Below are 24,792 nucleotides of genomic sequence, written 5' to 3'. Positions count from 1 at the left end.
TGCCGTCAGGCACCAGATTGCTAGAACATATGATGTGGTTGGCTGATACTTATAATATCTATCCTGGCGTTGTAAAATCTGGAATGCGTCAGAAACGCCTGGGCAGAGGAACGCACCCAATATGACCGGGCGGCGTAGAGTACTGCTCAATTTATGTAGTCCACTCCTCCATCTCCACTTTAGCCCAGTCACAAATCATGGGCAAAAGTGACGGCCTATAGCCATAATCTAACTCCCTCAGTGACACTCACAGAGAGCGGCATATTAGAACAACAAATTGTCATTAAAAGAAAATGTATCACTCATTGTCAAACAAAATTTGAAACTTAAATGAATGCTTACTAGACCCCTGAGGAGTAGACAGCTTGCATTCCCTGGTAGACTTTCAGGTATGGCCGACACACTGGGAAAAAATGATTGTATTATGAGAAGAGAAATATAATACTGTAATTCATGCGAGATCAATTCTGTTGTGGCAAAAGTGTGGAACAAAAACTCTTTGAATATTATTCATATCAATAAACTGCATCATAACATTTGTGTATTATCAAGCATTGATTCATGTTGGTATCAATTGATAATTGATCGTTATTTTGGATCTCAGTGCTGCATTTGATACTATTGATCACAACATCCTTGTTCAGGTCATATCTATGTGGCGTACGTTTCTCAGTAAGCATCGGGGGTTCAGTATCTTCCCCAGCACCTATTCACTATGGCAGGTATCATCAACTACATTCAGCCAAGTGACAATTTTTTCTTGAGTGGATGGTCGGGGGGCAGGAACATAATTAAAAAATAATTTATAGACTGCAAATTGACTGCAAGAAGCCCAAACAGATTTAACATTCAGTTTCACTGCTTTGCGGATGACACACAGCTTTATTTACCAATCAGACCCGGTGGCCAAGCTAGCGTAGCTGCCCTTCACAAATTTCTCCAGCTCAATGACAAGAGGTTGATTTATTTGATTGTTTTATTTGCCACCTTGCAAAAAACCACCCACTGGGCACAGAAGTCATTTCAACGTCTAGTTTTTATTTACATTTGGTTGAATTGTCAACTAACGTAAATTCAACGTAAAATCAACAAAAAAATCTCCATGTTATTGGCAGGCAAAATTCTTTAGTTATTCTGTGGTGCGTGTTCATGTATGTGCATGTGCGTGCATACACGTGTGTCAGTCCGAGGGAATGGACAAGTTCATTTACTATGCAAGCTTTCCAAAATGCCAATTTCTTTCTAGATAAGCACATAGGGATTTTATTGGTAGTTATTTGTCAGACTTTTAGCTTCTCAATGAGTGGAATGTTTTTTTTGCTATCCTAGTGGGCCGATGTGTGAACAAAAGCAGGTAGTAAGTTACCTCCTGCAGTGTCAAAGTTTGGTATCCCATGTAGAATGATGCAATGCAGGAACAGTGGAGAGGCGTTGATTTTCATCGACCCACTCAGGAGACTGTTCAGGATCCAAACGTACCTGGCATGGCAGAATAGTAGAGATACAGTAATCCACACAATAGCAGAATAGTAGAGATACGGTAATCCACACAATAGCAGAATAGTAGAGATACGGTAATCCACACAATAGCAGAATAGTAGAGATACGGTAATCCACACAATAGCAGAATAGTAGAGATACGGTAATCCACACAATAGCAGAATAGTAGAGATACGGTAATCCACACAATAGCAGAATAGTAGAGATACGGTAATCCACACAATAGCAGAATAGTAGAGATACGGTAATCCACACAATAGCAGAATAGTAGAGATACGGTAATCCACACAATAGCAGAATAGTAGAGATACGGTAATCCACACAATAGCAGAATAGTAGAGATACGGTAATCCACACAATAGCAGAATAGTAGAGATACGGTAATCCACACAATAGCAGAATAGTAGAGATACGGTAATCCACACAATAGCAGAATAGTAGAGATACGGTAATCCACACAATAGCAGAATAGTAGAGATACGGTAATCCACACAATAGCAGAATAGTAGAGATACGGTAATCCACACAATAGCAGAATAGTAGAGATACGGTAATCCACACAATAGCAGAATAGTAGAGATACGGTAATCCACTGTAACAGTCCTGACCTGTTTTATGTTGTTTTTATGTGTTTATGGTCAGGGCATGTGTTTTGGGTGGGCAGTCTATGTTATTCGTTTCTATGTTGGTTTTGGTTTGCCTGGTATGGCTCTTGATTAGAGGCAGGTGGTTTGCATTTTCCTCTAATCAAGAGTCATATTTAGGTAGGGCATTCACACTGTTTGTTTGTGGGTGGTTGTCTCCTGTGTCTGTGTCTATGTTTGCACCATACGGGACTGTATACGGTTTGTTCATTTCATGTAGTCTGTTCCTGTTCATTTCGTTCTTCACGTTGTATGTAAGTTCGTAGTTCAGGTCTGTCTACTTTCGTTTTGTTATTTTGTATCATTTTCAAGTATAGTTCGTTTTGTCTTGTTAAATAAATTCATCATGTCATTTCAACGCGCTGCACCTTGGTTCAATCCCTGCTCCTCCTCTTCGGATGAAGAGGAGGAGGACCGTCATTACATCCACACAATAGCAGAATAGTAGAGATACGGTAATCCACACAATAGCAGAATAGTAGAGATACGGTAATCCACACAATAGCTAGCAAGAGGATCCTCACTAGCTAAACCCCTCTGCATATACTGTAGATTAAAGTAGACAACAACAGATCAATTACATCAATGGCTGGGTCCAACCATGACAAGTATAACAGAGATACTGTAGCACACATGGGAATATTACTTTTCCGAAGATCCATTGAGGTTGTGTGTTTGTGATGGGGACATTCTTACTAAGGCGCCCACGGTATGACTGAGTCACAGTGATTCAGTGTGATGCAGTAGGATAAGATTACACCAGGTCACCACGGGATCCCATTCTGTTTCAATTACTCACAATGGCATGACTATCACGGGCCCTTTTCTATGGGAATGAATTAACAAGACCAAGACACGCAAAAGGCTTTCTATTGGCTCAGGTGGGACAGGGACCTGAACATGCCCTAAGGTGGGCGGAGAGGGATATGTGTGTGGGTGTGTGTGTTGGGTGTGGGAAAACACCTTTACCTCACCATCCTTATCACACAATGGGCATTCTCTCAACACTAAAAGAGTAGGTTCATATTATGCCTGAGAAGAGGTCTTACCTTTTCTGAGAGGGTGTCATTAATGCTGAGACCTTGTCGTCGTAGTACTTCCTCATTGCAAAGCGGTCCAGGGCCTGATCAGCGCTATGCAAGACAGACACAGACATGATTTAGGCTTACACACTGAGTTACCCTCCTGTTTGGGCTTAAACTGACAGGGTAAGCATGACAATCATGGTAAGTAAGCTGTAGATAAAAGCTTAGTTTTAAATAAGAGTGAATTAAACTGAACTGAGTGTAAGTCATCTGACTATTACCAGAAACACTCCTGGCTGACTGAGTGGAATGACACACTGTAAACAAAAATGTGCAAATATTCAACACATTGAGAGGGATCTTAGACCGTTCCTTCATACTGAATCTTTCCAGAATCTTGATATCCTTCGTCTGCCCCTATGGAATGCCCTCTTCAATTCAAACCACAGGTTTCTAATCAGGGCATCATGCACCCCAAAAATCTGAGGGGGCACAAAGTACGTGAGGATGGCTGGGGGTTGGTCCATAAGGGGGCTAGGTCCCCGTCCATAAATTGGAGAATTTATACTTTTTCAAACACCTGATACAGCTTTCTCCTACAATCTAGAGCCATAATCATTGTGCTTAACTCTATGTAAAACAATGTATATTTTTCTGCATCTCTAATAATACCTATTTTTTTAATAACCTGCATCTCTGCATCTCTGCATCATCAAGCTAACTACTCCAACTTGCTGGATAGCCTGAAATAGTTTAGCTAGTTATGAGGGTGGGAGGTGGGAACCTATTTGGGCTAGCTAGAGCCAACGTCATAAACTGAGGCTAGTGGTTTTATAGAGATAAAATCAAACAAATGTTTTATTATAATAATTTTGTAGTTTTTTTAACACTAGAACAGATGGGCGTTGAATGGAACCCCCTTCAAGTCATTCTGACTGCAACATTCTAGCAGTGTAATTAATACATTTCATATATACTATTGCAAAAATAACAATTTGGTTGTGTTTAAGAATGCCTTTGATAACATTTGAATAAAATTCTTTTAAATAGCATATTAGCATTTTCATTAGTTAATGTTACAGTTAAAATGTTTCCAATACATTTCTTTCATGAATTGCCTTTGTTACAACTATGAAACATAAACACATGTTCTGAAACATGGTAACAGCTATTTTTTTTATAACAACAACAATAAAAGAACACCCCATCCTAAAAAAATAAAAGACCCACGTTCAAATGATGACAACATCAGTAGCCTAAACATTATTATAAGTGATGAATAGTAAATCTCAGAACAAAAGCAATGATGCATTCAGAAAGTATTCAGACCCCTTCACCTTTTCCACATTTTTTTTATGTTACAGCCTTATTCTAAAATGGATAAAATATATATATTTCCTCATCAATCTACACACACTACCCCATAATGACAAAGCAAAAGCAGGTTTTTGGATTTTTTTTGCAAATGTATTAATATTAAAAAACAGATATCTCTTATTTACATAAGCATTCAGACCCTTTGCTATGAAACTCGAAATTGAACTGTTTCCATTAATCATCCATGAGATTCTTCTACTACTTGATTGGAGTCCACCTGTGGTAAATTCAATTGATTGGACATGATTTGGAAAGGCACATACCTGTCTATATAAGGTTCCACAGATGACAGTGCATGTCAGAGCAAAAACCAAGCCATAAGGTCGAAGGAATTGTCTGTAGAGCTCCAAGACAGGATGGTGTCAAGGTACAGATCTGGGGAAGGATACAACAAAAAATTCCCCAAGAACACAGTGACCTCCATCATTCTCAAATGGAAGAAGTTTGAAACCACCAAGACTCTTCCTAGAGCTGGCCGCCCGGCCAAACTAAGCGATCGGGGGAGAAGGGCCTTGGTCAGAGAGGTGACCAAAAACCCGATGGTCACTCTGACAGAGCTCCAGGGTTCCTCAGTGGAGATGGGAGAACCTTCCAGAAGGACAACCATCTCTGCAGCACTCCACCAATCAGGTCTTTATGGTAGAGTGGAAAGAAAGTAGCCACTCCTCAGTAAAAGGCACAAGACAACTGCTTGGAGTTTGCCAAAAGGCAAAGATTCTCTGGTCTGACGAAACCAAGATTGAACGCTTTGGCCTGAATGCCAAGCATCACGTCTGGAGGAAACCAGGCACCGCTCATCACCTGGCCAATACCATCCCTCTGGTGAGGCATGGTGGTGGCAGCATCATGCTGTGGGGATTTCTTTTAGCAGCAGGGACAGGGAGACTAGCCAGAATTGAGGGAAAGATGAACAGAGCAAAGTTCCTTGATGAAAACTTGCTCCAGAACGCTCAAGACCTCAGACAGGGGGTGAAGGTTCACCTTCCAACAGGGCAACGACCCTTAGAACACAGCCAAGTCAATGCAGGAGTGGCTTCGGGACAAGTCTCTGAATGTCCTTGAGTGGCCCAGCCAGAGCCCGGACTTGAACCCGATCGAACATCTCTGGAGAGACCTGAAAATAGCTGTGTAGTGATGCTCCCCATCCAACCTGACAGAGCTTGAGGGGATCTGCGGAGCCCCACAGTTGGGAGAAGGAGGGGCAACAGGGAAAACCATTTAGAAAATGACCTACTAAAACTGGTTAAAACTCCAGTTCTGTTAGTGGTATTAATATTCTAACAACGACAGTGTCTTATATAGACTTATTTAGGAAAAGTCAAGGACGGAGGGTGGCATGACTTTCAAAAATGGGAGAGTAATAAAAATGACTTCTTTTGCAGTTATAGTGTTAAACGGAACACATCTGAGTGACATGTGCCTCTGTGTCCCCTATGGGCATGACACCTCTGTTTCCAATCAGGTGCCAATGCCATTTAGCAAACTGTAGGCGGTGCTATGGTCTGATGACCTGAAAATATAGCTCTTTGGCCACGCACACCAGTGGCGTCAAAAATGGAAGCATGTGTAGAAAAGTACCTCATACTTACTCTTAAATATAGTGGTGGATATTTGAAGTTATAGGGCTATTTTGCTTCCACTGGTTCTGGGGCCCTTGTTAAGGTCATGAACTTTACCTAATTACCAGGACATTTTAGCCAAAAACCTGGTTGCCTCTGCCAGGAGGGTGAAACTTGACCACAAGTGGATCTTCCAGCAAGACAATGACCCCAAGCACACATGAAATCCACAAAGAAATGGTTTATTGACCACAAAATTAAAAACATTCAATGGCCATCTCAGTCTCCGGGCTTAAACCCCATTGAAAACCCATGGTTTGAATTGAAGAGGGCAGTCCATGGTCTAAGATCCCTCCCAATATGTTCTCCCATCAAACATTTTAGAAAAAAGCTAATTGTCATTATCCTCACATTGGGAGGGTGCTCAAGTATTGAAAACAGGGGTGCCAATTATTTTTTACCCCTATCCTTTTTTTGATTTTTTATTACTTGTTAAACCCAATGTCTTTCTCTGATCAATTATATTAGTATAACATAATATAATTTGCCCATTTTTTAGCAATCAATATAGTATTTGTATTATTTCATTTATACTGTCTCTTTTGCTCCTCTTTATCAAGAGTGTCAGTAATTTTGGTCCTGAATGTATATTCTGTTTCTCTCTGACACGAAAGCACACACTTATGCACGTACATATGCAAGCACACACACACACACACACACACACACACGCACACGCACACGCACACGCACACGCACACGCACACGCACACGCACACGCACACACACACACACTCTCTCTCTCCCTTTTCCCTCTCTTCTTCATCATTCTCTTTTTCTCTCACTCTACCCGCTTTCTCTCTCTCTGACCCTGTCACTATGTCTCTCCCAGTGGGAGCAGAACAGCGGGGGGAACGTTGATTGGTAAAACCCAACCCGGCCTCGACCAATGTGTACCCTAAATCACACAGGGTTTGTGTGCAGAATGGATCGCCATAAGCGCATAAGACAAGACACACACAAACACACACAACACTTCCCTTGACCTTATAACCCGCATTCTGCCATAATGTGTGCTGTCAGTTGATGACTTTAGGGATTACCCTAGCTGCAGCTGCTCTGAATAGACTTTCAGACTGGAAATGACCATGTGTTAATATCGTTCATCTCTGTTTGTGTAGCTTCATCCAATTTGAGGAACTGCATGTCCTTGAGGGGAAATTATTTTCAACTCAAGTGCCTTACTGAAACTCACATTTCATTACTAAATTAATATACAGGTCCATTCAGGAAAAAATACATTGACCTTTGTGCTAAATGACAAATGCTGTTACACTCTGTTATCATTAATGTCTAGTATGTTTATGTTGATTTAGAATGTGCAATACTGTAAGCGTTACTCATGACTTATGGCTTTCCTTTGATCCCATATCCATTACTATTGTTTGACTCACGCTCTGACACAGTGAAAGGGCTGAGTAGGCCAGTAGTGGTCAGGCACTGTGAAAGATTATACTTATTTATCTGAGACGTGGTTGTAGTTGATGTAGGGGTTTGTACACAAACACTCAAGAAGTGCTACTCATGCTTTACCTGAACTTCTGGTTTGAGCAAAGTCACATTTCACAACGATAAATTAATTGAAGGAAAAGCCATGGGAGCTGCCATTGGTTGCAGCAGTTAGCCTACCTGGCAGATATGTCGGTGAAATGCACAAATGATGAGATGACCACTCCAATTCGGCCTTTCCCACCCTGAAATACAAGACAAAGGGAGGAGAAAGAAAGATAGAGAGAGCATTAGCCTACATTACTTTGAGAATGTAACAAGATACGTCATCTTTTGCCACTACGTAATCATTTTAAAAAGCATTACTTTCTGAATAAGCAGCTAATGTTTATTCAGCAAACAAATAGCAATAGTTTTTGAACTCCCCGGAACCATTACCCATGAACCCCATCGCAAAACGAAAGTAGCTCCCGCTAGAACTTAAACAAATTTGCGCTACCGCTGTGGAAAGTCCTTCGAACCCTAGACACATTTCACAGTGTTCGGTTAAACAAGGTACTTCAATAAACATGTGAAACAATGGTAAAACATTAGCAGGGAAAGCTAACCTGTTGGCTAAGTTGCAAACCTCTTAGGGCTAGGGGGCACTGTTCGGAAGTTCGGATGAATGACACGCCCAAAGTAAACTGCCTGTTAATCAGGCCCAGAAGCTAGGATATGCATATAATTGCTATCATTGGATAGAGAACACGCTGAAGTTTCTAAAACTGTTAAAAAATAATTTTTGTGAGTATAACAGAACTGATACGGCAGGCGAAAACCCGAGGAAAATCCATCCGGAAAATGTTTCTTTGAGGTCACAGTCCATTTCAATTATTGTCTATGGGATATTCAAAGGACTTCCTCCCAGATTGCAGTTCCTATGGCTTCCACTAGATGTCACCAGTCTTTAGAAAGGGTTTCAGGCTTGTTTTTTGAAAAATTATTGACTAATTGTAGTTTTTCCAAGGTGTCTCTCATTAAAAATGTAGTCTTGTTAAGCGCGTGAATGAGGTGCGCGCTCTTCGTTATTTATCTTCCCTATTGAACATACTATTCTCCATCTTAAATTGTATCATTTATTTAGATATTAGAGTACCTGAGGATTAATTAGAAACATCATTTGACTTGTTTGGACAAATTTTACTGGTAACTTTTTGGATTCGTTCGTATGCATGTTGAAAGAGCGGATTACTGAATCAAGCACGCCAACTAAGCAGATTTTTTTGGAATATAAAGAAGGACTTTACCGAACAAAACGACAATTTGTTGTGTAGCTGGGACCCTTGGGATAGCAATCAGAGGAAGATCTTCAAAGGTAAGTGATTTATTTTATCACTATTTGTTACTTTTGTGATGCCTGTGCTGGTTTGGAAAAGTATTTTGGTGTGGGGGCGCTGTCCTCAGATAATCTCCGTGAAGCCTTTTTGGAATCTGACAAAGCGGCTGGATTAACAAGAAGTTAAGCTTTAAATGATGTAGGACACTTGTATGGTCATGAATGTTTAATATTACAATTTTGTAATTTGAATTTGGCGCGCTCCAGTTTCACCGGATGTTGTCGATTTTGATCCCGTTAACGGGATCCGTGCGCTAAAATCACTTCCCGCAAAGATGTTCTATTACAGTTGAAGTCGGAAGTTTACATACACTTAGGTTGGAGTCATTAAAACTAGTTTTTCAACCACTCCACAATTTTCTTGTTAACCTGTTGGGGATGGGGGCGCTGTTTAGACTATTTATGCTAATGTGGCTAATTTTTTAAACGGCTTCCCACAAAATCCTTGATCGTACAATATGCATATTATTATTATTATTGGATAGAAAACAGTCTATAGTTTCTATAGGAGTTGAAATTTTGTCTCTAAGTGGAACAGAGCCCATTCTACAGCAATTTCCCTGACATGGAGTCAGATATGAGAAATGTTGGCCACTTTTCTGAAGTCATTTAAAAGGGCACTGTCGTTGCTATGACTATACGGACACTTCTTACGTCTTCCCCTGGATGCCTTTACGTGATGACGATTCCAACGGGGTCGATTGCTCGTTCACAGGCCCTACAAATGAAAAAAACCTTTAGCTAGCAAGTCTTTTCTTGCTGCGTAACGCGCGTGGAAGACACCGACCCTCTCCTGTTCCAAGCGTTAGTTTAGCCTGTTATATTTCTCCGGTCATCTTTTCACTCGTTATAGGAGTTACAAACATCATAAAGTAGTTAATTTAAAGCGTTTTATAGCAATTTATATCCGTTTAGTGCGATTTTGGGACATTTATTTTTGCAACGATGTGAAAAGTTGGGCACGCTTTTCAGTTCATCCCGAACGCAGTTGACATTTCCACATGGCAAGAGGACAGCTTTCCACCAAAAGACGATTTCTCCCAAGAAAGGATCCTTTGCCCAAGATACTGATGGAAGAACAGCTCAAGGTAGGACATTTTTATTATGATAAATCGTGTTTCTGTCGAAACATTTTAGTGGCTTAGGACGCCATGTTTTTTGACGTAGCTTCGCTTGGCGCAAACTGTATTGAAAAGTAAGGATAAATAAAAAAATGTAATAACGCAATTGTATTAAGAATTAAATTGTCTATCAATCCCTGTCCACCCTATATTTTTTTGTCACGTTTATGAGTATTTATGTATAAGAGTAGATCACTGTCTAAGTGGCGCAAGGACAAATTCTGACCAGCTGAGTTACATTTCACATTGTCTAACCATGATTTTGGTGGCTAAATATAAACATTTTCGATCAAACTGTATATGCATGTTGTAATGTGATGTTACAGGAGTGTCATCGGAAGAATTCTGAGAAGGTTAGTGAAAAAATTAATATCTTTTGGCGATGTTGACTTTTATCGCTCACTTTGGCTAGAATCAATGCTGGGCTGCTAATTGCTATGTGCTAAGCTAATATAACGATTTATTGTGTTTTCGCTGTAAGACACTTAGAAAATCTGAAATATTGTCTGTATTCACAGGATCTGTGTCTTTCGATTCGTGTATGCTGTGTATTTTTACGAAATGTTTGATGATTAGTAGTTAGGTAAACACGTTGCTCATTGTAATTATTCTAGTCCATTTGTGATGGTGGGTGCAATTGTAAACTATGAAGTCTACCTGAAATATGCACTTTTTTCTAACAAAACCTATCCCATACCATAAATATGTTATCAGACTGTCATCTAATGAGTTTTTTTGTTGGTTAGGGGCTATAAATATCTTAGTTTAGCCGAATTGGTGATGGCTACTGGTGTTGGTGGACAAATAAAAGATGGTGGATTATGCTAATGTGTTTTTAGGTAATAGATGTACATCTTTACATATTGTGTCTTCCCTGTAAAACATTTTAAAAATCGGAAATGTTGACTGGATTCACAAGATCTGTGTCTTTCATTAGCTGTATTGGACTTTAATGTGTGAAAGTTAAATATTTTAAAAATATATTTTTTTTGAATTTCGCGGCACTGGTTTTTCAGTGGGGGGGGGGGGGGGGTGTGCCGCTAGCGCCACGCTGATCCTAGACAGGTTAACAAACTATAGTTTTGGCAAGTCGGTTAGGACATCTACTTTGTGCATGACACAAGTCATTTTTCGAACAATTGTTTACAGAGATGATTTCTCTTATAACTCACTGTTTCACAATTCCAGTGAGTCAGAAGTTTCCATACAATAAGCCTACCTTAAGCCTACCTTCAAACTCAGTGCCTCTTTGCTTGACATCATGGGAAAATCAAAAGAATTCAGCCAAGACCTCAGAAAAAAAAACGTAGACCTCCACAAGTCTGGTTCATCCTTGGGAGCAATTTACAAATGCCTGAAGGTACCATGTTCATCTGTACAAACAATTGTATGCAAGCATAAACACCATGGGACTACGCAGCCGTCATAACGCTCAGGAAGGTGACGCGTTCTGTCTCCTAGAGATGAACGTACTTTGGTGCGAAAGTGCAAATCAATCCCAGAACAACAGCAAAGGACCTTGTGAAGATGATGGATTAAACAGGTACAAAGTATCTATTTCCACAGTAAAACAAGTCCTATATCGACATGAACCTGAAAGGGCGCTCAGCAAGGAAGAAGCCACTGCTCCAATACCACCATAAAAAGCCAGACTACGGTTTGCAACTGCACATAGGGACAAAGCTTGTTGGAGAAAGGTCCTCTGGTCTGAATGAAACTGTTTGGCCATAATGACCATCATTATGTTTGGAGGAAAAAGGGGGAGGCTTGCAAGCCGAAGAACACCATCCCAACCGTGAAGCACGGGGGTGGAAGCATCATGTTGTGGGGTGCTTTGCTGCAGGAGGGACTGGTGCACTTCACGAAATAGATGGCATCATGAGAAAGTAAAATGATGTGGATATATTGAAGCAACATCTCAAGACATCAGTCAGGAAGTTAAAGCTTGATCGTAAATGGGTCTTCCGAATGGACAATGACCCCAAGCATATTTCCAATGTCGTGGCAAAATGGTTTAAGGTCAACAAAGACAAGGTATTGGAGTGGCCATCACAAAGCCCTGACCTCAATCCTATAGAAAATTTGTTGGCAGAACTGAAAAAGCATGCACCAGCGCAGAGGCCTACAAACCTGACTCAGTTACACCAGCCCTGTCAGGAGGAATGGGCCAAAATTCACCCAACTTATTGTGGAAAGCTTGTGGAAGGCTACCCGAAACATTTGAACCAAGTTAAATAAATTAAAGGCAATGCTACCAAATACTAATTGAGTGTATGCAAACTTCTGACCCACAGGGAATGTGATAAAATACATAAAAGCTGAAATAAATCATTTTCTCTACTATTATTATACATTTCACATTCTTAAAATAAAGTGGTGATCCTAACTCATCTAAGACAGTGAATTTTTACTAGGATTAAATGTCAGGAATTATGAAAACTGAGTTTAAATGTATTTGGCTAAGGTGTATGTAAACTTCCGACTTCAACTGTATGTTGACAAGATAGTCGAGTGTCCGCTCTGACATTGGAAACACATGTCCGCAAAGATGGAAGTCAGGTGGGAAGAGGTGAGATCAGGTGAGACCATTTAAGCCAATAAGTGGGCAGATACACATGTGAACAACTCCGATATAAAGTCAATTTTTCAAAAGTTGCTGAAATGCCACATGCGTCCACTTATATCAGTGCATCCGTAGCAACCTAACCATTAGGAAACTTTTATTAGATCAAATAATCCCGACGTAGCAAATTAGCATTATTTTTCAAACCAATTTGACACCCTCTCGTTGACCTCCATACAGAAATGATTTTCTTGGGTAGAGTAAACACTCTAGCTTCACCTCGCTTCTTCCCGTCTAATCTCGTTCTGAGATACTTCCACCCGAATGTGCTGAGCACAATAGCATGGGGACAAGGTTCCTTCAGGGGAGAATGACTGCCCCCTCTCATGGAAGTCATGGAAGTTTAAGGCCGACCGTGGTACTGCAGGCATTGTTAGCAGAAAACAGGATCCCCCGTTATAGTGAATGGAAAAATGGTAATCATTGTGTAAAAAGTTCATAAATCAAAGAAGGTCATGGTACCAATAATTGCTTTAATACACCAGATGTATGTCCTTTAACTGATTAATTTCAAATTGCACACACAGGAAGTAGTTATAAGGACAATTCAGTTTCTAATGGCAGCCTGCAGTATCCCGGTTGGCCTTCAACTTCAGTTACTAAATGAGAGGGGGCAGCACCGAGCTAGCATGCAAAGTCACTTTCTGGACTAGCTCAAACTGCGCATGTTATGTCTCCATGAGACGCCATCTTAAATGACTTCATTTGGCTTCAATGTGCTGTTGAGTCTTCACATAGGAATGAATAGTGTCAATTGATCGATTGTCCATTCATATATACAGTCATTGGGTTACTTCCCGGCTAGCTGCTAGCAGAAAGGAAGGGGCAACCATCTTTGCTGCTAGCCAGCTATCCCCATGCGATCATCTTCGACACAGTGCTCCCTCCGCCACTGTCTTGACGGATGTGTTTCAAAAATCAGCTTTGAATAGATAAGTCAATGTAAAGTGAAACAAATGAGGCCAGAAGAAGAATGAGAGATAATGAAATGGTGCCGATGACAGGGTGATGAGGATGCTGCTCACCCTGCAGTGTATGACCACCACGTGTAGAGGGTCAGCATTGAGCCAGTTTTCCATGGCCTTACAAATGGTACAGATCTTATCCAGAGGAGGAGCATGCAGGTCAGGCCAGCCCGTGTCCAGAGTCTGCAAACACACACAAGGTAAGTCACACATACACATACGCACTTTGTAACAGATAATGCTGATCTATTCTCTATTCAACCTCTAATTAGCATGTGCAGAGTCTCCAGAAATCATAGAGATAGCCTTTCTGAATTAAAGGGTTATCTAGTGATATATTTGTTCAAACGGATGGGTCATCCACGAAATGAGTGCCTTTGGCGTCCCTTTGATATGTTAGGTAGAAATTGTGCACCAACATCACATTTTAAAAGCCTGTTATTCAATGTAATTCCCTTTAATAAACAGTACCAGTCAAAAGTTTGGCCACACCTACTCGTTCATGGGTTTTTCTTTATTTTGACTATTTTCTACATTGTAGAATAATAATGAAGACATCGAAACTGTGAAATGACACATGGAATCATGTAATAACCAAAAAAGTGTTAAACAAATCAAGATATATTTTAGATTTTAGATTATTCAATGTAGCCACCCTTAGCCTTGATGACAGCTTTGCACACTCTTGGCAATCTCTCAACCGGCTTCACGAGGTAGTCACCTAGAATGATTTCAATTAACAGGTTTGCCTTGTTATTAAAAGTTAATTTGTGGAAAGAAATTCCATTTAACACTTTTTTGGTTACTACACGATTCCATATCTGTTATTTCATAATTTTGATGTCTTCACCATTATTCTACAATGTAGAAAATGGTAAAAATAACAAAAAACCCGGTAATGAGTAGGTGTGTCCAAACGTATTATATTTTGAATATCTGCATTTTGACATCCCTCTGTGACTTCCAGGAAGATTAGGTGGTGGAAAACTGAGCGTGTTCAGCATAACACATCAACCCTGTTACCCATAGATAGACAGCCAAAAACACTTATTTTTTTTGTCGCATTTAATTGCCACTCACTGTCGCATACAACAAGCTTCCATTTCCCCTGTCAAAAGAGAATTTATGCGGCTTGTTGATACGTGTATGTCTTCGTGTCCTGCCCTATGATTTGTTTATGCTCTACATTCGGAAAAATACAGTATGGTTGCTTTACCTTAGGGTTCATTTTAGAGAGATCATGTCTCTTCTCCGACAGGTTGATAATCTAGAAAGAAAAAGTATACAGGTATGTATGCATGAATACATTCATTTATTTTGCTATTTAATTCTATGCCTTTATATTACTATCTTATTAAAATGTAACCATTTCAACCGTTTTCACTCTTTCCAATATGAACTAAAAAAGGCTTCTGTGCTTCACACTACACCACACTAAAAGATGGTTGTGCTGAGGTTAAAGTAGGCTATTTTCCTGTTATCATCACTTCTCTAAAACCTCCCAAATGTGTCAATTATACAGGGTCACTTGGTCAATAACAGTCCCAATTGAAACTTTTTCAAATCAAGAAAACAAACAACCCAGTAATAGAGGACTAGGCTTTTAAGTTTGAAATGACTAGGTATCAGTGAGATGAAGGATGGTGTGAGACACATGGACGCGACTAGTGCTAACTGACCAGGTAGTTATCAGCGTGCTTGGACTTGAGCATCCGTGTGACATCCTTCAGGTTGTGAAAGTAGATCTCCTCTGAGCATGCCCGGGGGAAGGACACAGCGATAATGCGCTCCGTCACGTAAGTCAGGTCAAGTTCGTATCCCTCCTCCATCTTCACATCTGGGTCTTCTTCCTTTTGGGGAGAGAGAAAGAGAGATGCCTCAGGCCCTGTGATGCAATTTCCTCTGCCCATTGGCAGTATGCATGTTTTTTTTTACTGTAGTCAGTGTTTGATGAGCAAAGTCCTTGGTGTCAGCAATTGTGACCGGCCACCCCGCTGATACCTTTAGAATAGGAACACAGGCCTACTGTAGGTTGTATGATAAAGAAGGACGCCTGTTTACATTCAACTGTCTTTCTGCACAGGTGCCACACTGACTTCCATTATGCCTCATGGAGATGTTGATGAAACAATATTTCCATTATTATGTTTACTTTTAAGTGTATTCCTAATTTCTATTAACTCCATGTAAAAAGTAACTGCTGTTGAATAGGAAAACAAGGAAATAGTCACCAACTGATCATGCTCAAGTTGACACAGTAAAAACAAGACAGACCGCAACAATGAAGCAAAAAAAACTTCTGAAGACTAAGAATTCCGGATGAAACCAGTCGTGTGCAGTGTGCTGTGTAGCCCTGAAACATGGCGTGTTCCTGTGACCTCATGGGCATGAACTTCCTGTGTAGCTGCTAGAGAGAGAGAGAGAGAGAGAGAGAGAGAGAGAGAGGGAGGGAGGCTTCCCCCACACATCTCTTATCTAGCCTATCCATTGTAATCTGTGTTCTAGGCTTCTGGCCTAGCGCTCTGTCTTGCCTGTCAGCTGGGAAGTGATTCTTTAAACAACAGGCAAGCTGTTAGCTGGCATCCCTACAAAGATAATCCATCAAAAATACCACAATACAAATCTCAGTGTGAATATTTCTTGGAATCATTTTTTACATCAGAATCATATTCTATTTATATGCCATTCTATCAGTTTCCCAATCTCACTGACAACAACAAGAACTTAGTAAAGTTTGATAAGTTCTCAAACAGTATTGATTCAAATTAGTTCCCCAACAGGGCATGTCTCTGTAAAAATAAAATAACAAAACAACAAAACTCTGAACATGTACATGTACATCTATTTCGTGCCTGTTCTCCTTCTAATCTAGACCAACACGATGGCGACAAATAGTCAGCTTGGAATTTTGTGTTCACAGCCCAACACCACACACACATGTAGGCCTATAGAAAAGCTAATGAATCAAAATGTAGTGGTCCAGTCGAGTCACCTGCTTGTTTGTTGTGATTAACAGTGAAAAGGCCTTGGTCTGTCCCATTGGGGAATGTGCCTGTTAATTAAGTCTGAAGTGACTGCAGGCTAAAGTCAAACACTTTGAAGGACTCTGAAAAGAGGGGCCAGGGTTGTAAACCAGGGAGCTGCGGCCTACTGCACCCAGGGGACTTAAACCACCCCTCAGAGTGGAATAAAAGGGGGCTGTGTGTGTGTTTGTGTGCATGCGTGCGTGTGTGTGTGTGAGAGGGTCATCGCTAGGGGAAACAGACTGGGGGTAGTGGAGGGTGTGTGTGTAGGGTTTGTGTGCATGCGTGCGTGTGTGTGTGTGTGTGAGAGAGGGTCATCGCTAGGGGAAACGGACTGGGGGTAGTGGAGGGTGTGTGTGTAGGGTTTGTGTGTGTGTGTGTGTGTGTGTGTGTGTGTGTGTGTGTGTGTGTGTGTGTGTGTGTGTGTGTGTGTGTGTGTGTGTGTGTGTGTGTGTGTGTGTGTGTGTGTGTGTGTGTGTGTAAGGGGTGGTCACAAGTGTCTGCAGTTGGTGTTAATAGTGGGGTTAGTCTATTTCCCTCAGGAGATGCAGGAAAAACTGTTGACTAATGAGAAATGAATGAACAGGTCGACCGGTCAACACTTGAGGGACTGTGTGAGAGGAAGGCTGGACTGGACTGTGGTTTAGAAAGTGTCTGAGCACGGTGACAGAGAGAGGAGAGGGGTTCTGGAAACCACCTCTACTTAACCTCTGAATGACTCTAAGGTGTTATGGAATGTTGTTTCAATAAAGTTATTCAAACGCTGAAGTCAAAGATCTGTTTGTGTTTAATAGTCTACCCTCGCAGAGGTATTTGAAAGAATCAATGTGCGCAAAGTCTTCCCTTATCCCATGAAGTTCTATGGAGGGTAGGCCTAAATTATAGTAAAGTTGAATTACTTTATTAACAGACTATCCTACTTTCATTCAATTGAGATATTTTAATTTCCAAAACATAGGTCTATTCGATACCTTCAAAACATATGTCAGTCTACTTGATGACAAATGTACATTTCAATGTGAGCACAGACATGTGAAAGAAGTCAGGGTAACCCACTCCTGTGTTACATTTCATCCTGAAACTCCTTAATTTTATACTCAATTACATATCAATATAAATCACCCAGACATACGCTATGCTGCGGTAGTTCTTTTCAAGTAGGCCCCTCTCTCCTATAGTCCCATTCTGCCTCTCATCACTCAAGTCAGGCAAACAGCAGCGACTTGCCCCAGCACGCACTACAGATAATTGCTCTTTAATTTACACAGAATGCTTTTGTTCCTGGTTCGGGGCATGGTGCTCGGCCACAACAGCAAAACACAACAACCGACCAAGGCAGCCGTGCCAAGGATCGCAAAGTTCAGCCCACAGCCCACCCATGGCACAATGACTGGGAGTAGACAGTTGAGCAACTGCAGAAGAAAAATGGTAGTAGAGCTAAGCTATGTGTTGTTTGAAAAAGTAGGTTGCCAGCAGACTCCATAGAGAACAAGCTGAAACAAGTCTGCTCGGTTAGGATGCTAGGGATTTAGGTGTTACTCTGGATTCCCTGGCTGACACAGCCCCTGGAGGTATGGGTAAAAGCTGGGCTGGGCTGTGGTGCGTGGGCGCTGTCAACAGGACTGAGATGAGCATAGAGCACTCAGCACTGAGACCTGGGACTGCATCTCAATAGTCTCCAATGGCTTAATTTCTTTCAGCCATCCTGAAGGAGAGGTTTGAGGTAAAGAGAGGTGCCAACTCAGAGTATTGACACACAGCCCTGATCTCTCCTGGGAACCACACCCCTCACCTGGTTCTAGCTGACACAGCATGGAATCTCCCATCATAAACTGCAGGGGAGGCAACAGAAGAAAACACTGAGCACTGTTGACAAGCTGGGGATGAAATCCACCCACTAGTAATCAATGTTGGTCAGCCTCTGAGAATTGAAGCATGGTCCAATCATGTGAACATTGATATAATGGTTGTTTACATTTTTGATCACATTGTGGTGACAACATTTGCCAAAAACCCAGCATTCTGGACCGTCACAAATAATAAAGTAATCTGAGGGACTGTTCAAAAATAATTTGGGGGGTGGGGTGGGGTCCAAAATAGGAGAGAGGGTGTAACTTTTTATTTTGCTTTGGGAGGGTTGTATGTCTTTTTTATTGGGCACAGGGGAGGGTAGTGCATTTTCTCCAAGGTTTACATTCAGTATTTTGCAGGTTTTCCTATATAGGCCTAATTTCTTCCATCCTAGTCACATTTCCTCATCTGCTTGCATGTGCCTCCCTAATCAAGGTGTTTTGGTACTTCCCTTACACACTACGCATTTCCGCTCCCTACGCTTTTCCGCATGCTAACTATACCACAAATCAATATAGTATACCAGTCTTACTGTCTATCCTTCCATCTATTCACCATTCATAGTGAAAATAGTGGAAGGTGGATCCATTGTCCAGATCTGCAATAGGCTAACTAGCAATCATACCATACATCAAATCATTCAAAGCTGCACCAACATGTTCAATATACAGTACCAGTCAAAAGTAACCAAAAAAATGTTAAACAAATCAAAGAATATTTTACATTTGAGATTCTTCAAAGTAGCCACCTTTTTCCTTGATGACAGCTTGCACACTCTTGGCATTCTCTCAACCAGCTTCATGAGGCAGTCACCTGGAATGCATTTCAATTAACAGGTGTGCCTTGTTAAAAGTACATTTGTGGAATTTATTTTCTTCTTAATGCGTATGAGCCAATCAGTTCAAATCAAAGTTTATTTGTCACATGCTGAATGTTTTTTTTTTTTTTTTTTTTTTTTACCGTTATTTTACCAGGTAAGTTGACTGAGAACACGTTCTCATTTACAGCAACGACATAGGGAATAGTTACAGGGGAGAGGAGGGGGATGAATGAGCCAATTGTAAACTGGGGATTATTAGGTGACCATGATGGTTTGAGGGCCAGATTGGGAATTTAGCCAGGACACCGGGGTTAACACCCCTACTCTTACGATAAGTGCCATGGGATCTTTAATGACCTCAGAGAGTCAGGACACCCGTTTAACGTCCCATCCGAAAGACGGCACCCTACACAGGCCAATCACTGCCCTGGGGCATTGGGACATTTTTTTTAGACCAGAGGAAAGAGTGCCTCCTACTGGCCCTCCAACACCACTTCCAGCAGCATCTGGTCTCCCATCCAGGGACTGACCAGGACCAATGTAACAGGTGTAGACCTTACAGTGAAATGCTTACTTACAGGCTCTAACCAATAGTGCAAAAAAGGTATTAGGTGAACAATAGGTAGATAAAGAAATAAAACAACAGTAAAAAGATAGGCTATATACAGTAGCGAGGCTATAAAAGTAGCGAGACTACAAACAGACACCGGATAGTCAGGCAGATTGAGGTAGTATGTACATGTAGATATGGTTAAAGTGACCATACATATATGATGAACAGAGAGTAGCAGTAGCGTAAAAGAGGGGTTGGCGGGTGGTGGGTGGCAGGACACAATGCAGATAGCCCGGTTAGCCAATGTGCGGAAGCACTGGTTGGTCGGCCTAATTGAGGTAGTTTGTACATGAATGTATAGTTAAAGTGACTATGCATATATGATAAACAGAGAGTAGCAGCAGCGTAAAAAGAGGGGTTGGGGGGGGGAACACAATGCAAATAGTCCGGGTAGCCATTTGATTACCTGTTCAGGAGTCTTATGGCTTGGGGGTAAAAACTGTTGAGAAGCCTTTTTGTCCTAGACTTGGCACTCAGTTGTGTTGTGACAAGGTAGGGTTGGTATTCAGAAGATAGCCCTATTTGGTAAAAGACCAAGTCCATATTATGGCAAGAACAGCTCAAATAAGCAAAGAAAAAGGACAGTCCATCATTACTTTAAGACATGAAGGTCAGTCAATCTGGGAAATTTCAAGAACTTTGAACGTTTCTTCAAGTGCAGTCGCTAAAACCATCAAGCTCTATGATGAAACTGACTTTCATGAGGACCACCACAGGAATGGAAGACCCAGAGTTACCTCTGCTGCAGGGGATACGTTCATTAGAGTTACCAGCCTCAGAAAAGGGCAATTAACTGCACCTCAGATTGCAGCCCAAATCAATGCTTCACAGAGTTCAAGTAACAGACACATATCAACATCAACTGTTCAAAGGAGACTGAGTGAATCAGGCCTTTATGGTCGAATTGCTGCAAAGAAACCACTACTAAAGGACACAAATAATAAGAAGAGACTTGCTTGGGCCAAGAAACATGATCAACGGACATTAGACTGGTGGAAATCTGTCCTTTTGCCTGATGAGTCCAAATTTTAGATTTTTGGTTCCAACCGCAGTGTCTTTGTGAGACGCAGAGTAGGTGAACTGATGATGTCCGCATGTGTGGTTCCCACAGTGAAGCATGGAGGAGGAGGTGTGATGGTGTGGGGGGGGGGGGGCTATGCTCGTGACACTATCGGTGATTTATTTAGAATTCAAGGCACACTTAACCAGCATGGCTACCACAGCGTTACACAATCCCATCTGGGACTATCATTTGTTTTTCAACGGGACAATGGCCCAACACATCTCCAGGCTGTGTAAGGGCTATTTGACAAAGAAGGAGAGTGATGGTGTGCTGCATCATGACGTGGCCTCCACAATCACCCAACCTCAACCCAATTGAGATGGTTTGCGATTAGTTGGACCACAGAGTGAAGGAAAAGCAGCCAACAAGTGCTCAGCATATGTGAAAACTCCTTCAAGACTGTTGTAAAAGTATTCCAGGTGAAGCTGGTTGAGAGAATGCCAAAAGTGTGCAAAGCTGTCATCAAGGCAAAGGTTGGCTACTTTGAAGAATCTAAAATCTACACTTGAATGGGTAGGTGTGTCCAAACTTTTGACTGGTACTGTAATTTTGGAGGCGGCAGGTAGCGTAGTGGTTAGAGTGTTGGACTAGTAACCGAAAGGTTTCAAGATTGAATCCCTGAGCTGACGAAGTCAAAATCTGTCGTTCTGCCTCTGAACAAGGCAGTTAACCCACTGTTCCTAGGCTGTCATTGAAAATAAGAATTTGTTCTTATATTTAACTGATATGCCTAGTTAAATAAAAGTATTAAAAAAATCCACTAAAGAAAGCGCATCTCATTATCAGAAGTAAAAATACAGCCAGAAAGGCCGGCTACTGTGCCTTCCGAGACCTTATAAACTGTTGACAGTAGACCCACAACTGATCCAAATGGTTGCCTAGGCTAGATGCATTCTTTAGTGGATCATCAATCTCCTACATGTTCCTATAGTACTGTGGCCACATATGCGCCCCGCAGGGCCAGTTATTCAGGAAACCTTAACACGCTCTCTGCCTCCTTCTTGATCTGAGCGGCTTTCCCTCATACACCTACAACCTAATTCTTCAATATAGCCTTAATATTTGTCGTTTCACTTTTAAAGTGTATTACATTTTATGTGTGGCATGAACACAACAAGTCACAATGTTTTAATCTGAATAGGCTACTTCAAAAGTCTCCTGTAGGCTACCTCAGCACGTTTATCCACTAATATACTGCAATTCCAGCATCCAAACAGGGCACTGTGCACCCCCCATTTGAGGAATGGAAAGAGAGATCTCCCACTGGGCACACCACCAGTGGCGTGTCCAGAACATTTTGAATGGGGTGGCCAAGGTGGGGCACAGACCCAGTTTAGTGGGGCCATAACATTTTGAACCTTATTCGTTGGAAGGTGGATTTTTTCAATAGAATTATGATGGCTCAACACATTAAATGCTTCAGCTTAGGTTTGGTATATTTCCCTGTTCAAATAAATAATCAATTAATTCCAAAAGTCTTGTTACAGTGTTTGCATCAGGGACATCAATTGGATATGGCAGGCTAGCTCTTTCTATTCTGGTTAGAGCCCGTTTGCTCTGTTCTGTGAAGGGATAAGTACACAGCGTTGTACAAGATCTTTGGTTTCTTGGCAATTTCTTGCATTGAATAACCTTCATTTCTCAGAACAAGAATACCCTGATGAGTATCAGAAGAAATTTATTTGTTTCTGGCCATTTTGAGCCTGTAATCAAACCCACAAATGTTGATGCTACAGATACTCAACTAGTCTAAAAAAGGCCAGTTTTATTGCTTCTTTAATCAGCACAACCGTTTTCAGCTGTGCTAACATAATTGTAAAGTAGTTTTCTAATGATCAATTAGCCTTTTAAATTATAAACTTGGATTAGCTAACACACCGTGCCATCGGAACACAGGAGTGATGGTTGCTGATAATGGGCCTCTGTACGCCTATGTAGAAATTCCATTAAAAATCTGACATTTCCAGCAACAATATTCATTTAAAACATTAACAATGTCTAAACACTGTATTTCTGATCCATTTGATGTTATTTGAATGGACAAAAAATGTGCTTTTCTTTCAAAAAGTGACCCCAAACCTTTGAACGGTAGTGTAATATGTGTTTGGTTGTGTTTGGTTGTCAAAATTTAAATGTGATGTATCTACTGCTTGGGTAGTTTAATCTGTGCCACTGACTTAGTCTGGCTTTAATTCCAGGTTTTCTACAAATTAATAATTGATATGTTGGATTCACATCTCCATCGCACCCAAAAATCGAAGAAAAAAAATTACAATTAACATATAGTTTGAATTAGTCCTATTCTTTAACTTAGATGTTTGGGTCGCTACAGTTATTATTATTTGTGGTCGTAATCATTATTTTGAGTTAATTTAATGAGTGGGGAGGGTGTGCATTTTTTACAGTACAAGGGGACGGTCATGTGAGAAAAAAAAAAAATGTTGTGGAGGGGGGGGGGGGGTGTAATTTTTTTATGACACCTCGAGTGCTTTTCGAAGGTTCCCTAATTATATTGGAGGGTTGGACCACAGCAGCTGAGTCCAATTACGACGTCCACATTTTTATATTATTTGGTTGCATTTTCCATAAAAAACACATTGTGGTGATCGTGATGGAGATGTGTGTTAGTGCGTATTTTTGACTGTAAGATAGATACATTTAAAAACAAGATATATATGGATGGAAATAGACGAGAAGCTGAGATGTGGACAAAAAAAAGTGAAACAAGCAAGAAATATGAATGGTAAAGGGAAGGGAAAAAGCGAGGGAGTCCTGTGTTTAGAGGGAAAATGAACAGCACATGAAACAGCTTAAGGTGAGAGAAGCAGTATAATCCTTTAAAGCCAGTATCTAAAACCACACAGATGGGATTTAACTCACTATGCAGCCATAAAGTCCTCAGTCCTTACTTCCACAGATGACCATCTTTAGAAGTTCTAATAATATTTGTATTGGTTAATGTCATATATCCTGACTTACCAAGCAAGCACCATTTCAACAGCACTTTCTGGCCAGAAACCATTACAATAACTGCCATAATAGTCCATGTCCTGCATTGAGGCAGATTTCAATGGACCAGTAGATCTGTCAATAGACAGGGGAGGGTTTGATACCGGGAAGGAATGTAGTGAACAAAGTACATGATTCAAAGATCACTGGGAAAGCAGTTGGCATCAAATAGGCCCCATTCTACTGAATCATTTAACTGCACCGGGGTCACCCAACATTCATTTATTAGGTTATATTGGCTACATGCAGGGGCGGATTGACTATCTGCCAATTCTGGCAAATGCCAGATGGGCTGGACCATTGTTTTGTTGGGTGGGTTGGTCGAAATTGACACACACATTTTTGTGAGCACACTTTACATTGTCACCTCACTTCAAAGCATTCCATTAGACGGTTAAAACCATGATTTGGTCAAATAGTAATGTGCAGTATGATCATGATTCCTATATGAAGGTGTCAGCCCTGTCCCTGTGCTTGTGCGCTCACTGGAGCCTGCCACTGTGATGAGTGAGCTACTCTCTTCTCCCCCATGCACTCGAGAGAGAAAAATGCATTGTGATCATATAACATTTCAAAATGCAATTGCGGGAAAAACACAGCTTTGGAAGCTTTGTCCTCTTGTCCCTGTCGAAGAGAGGATATTCGATGCACACCTGCCATTGTGAGGAAATAGGCCTATAGGTCTCATGGGTAGTAGCCTACAACTGTAAAG

General features: G+C 41.1%; 1 protein-coding gene across 1 annotated transcript in view; it reads right to left on the bottom strand.

Moving 5' to 3' along the window:
* LOC129823630 (tensin-3-like) overlaps window positions 1-24,792 on the bottom strand; it is an 83,907-nt gene that overhangs the window by 53,352 nt on the left and 5,763 nt on the right. Inside the window, exons 2-8 of the mRNA XM_055882486.1 lie at window positions 15,381-15,551; window positions 14,918-14,968; window positions 13,762-13,884; window positions 7,795-7,859; window positions 3,194-3,277; window positions 1,367-1,479; window positions 343-403 (exon numbers count right to left, since the gene is read on the bottom strand). Coding sequence (XP_055738461.1) covers window positions 343-403; window positions 1,367-1,479; window positions 3,194-3,277; window positions 7,795-7,859; window positions 13,762-13,884; window positions 14,918-14,968; window positions 15,381-15,530 — 647 coding nt within the window. The 5' untranslated portion in view covers window positions 15,531-15,551. The remainder of the gene's footprint in view (window positions 1-342; window positions 404-1,366; window positions 1,480-3,193; window positions 3,278-7,794; window positions 7,860-13,761; window positions 13,885-14,917; window positions 14,969-15,380; window positions 15,552-24,792) is intronic.

Source organism: Salvelinus fontinalis, chromosome 26 (genome assembly GCF_029448725.1).
Source record: "Salvelinus fontinalis isolate EN_2023a chromosome 26, ASM2944872v1, whole genome shotgun sequence".
NCBI lineage: Eukaryota > Metazoa > Chordata > Actinopteri > Salmoniformes > Salmonidae > Salvelinus > Salvelinus fontinalis.
The sequence above is the reverse complement of the archived record's forward strand: the minus strand, read 5'-3'. Positions and strand labels throughout refer to the sequence as shown.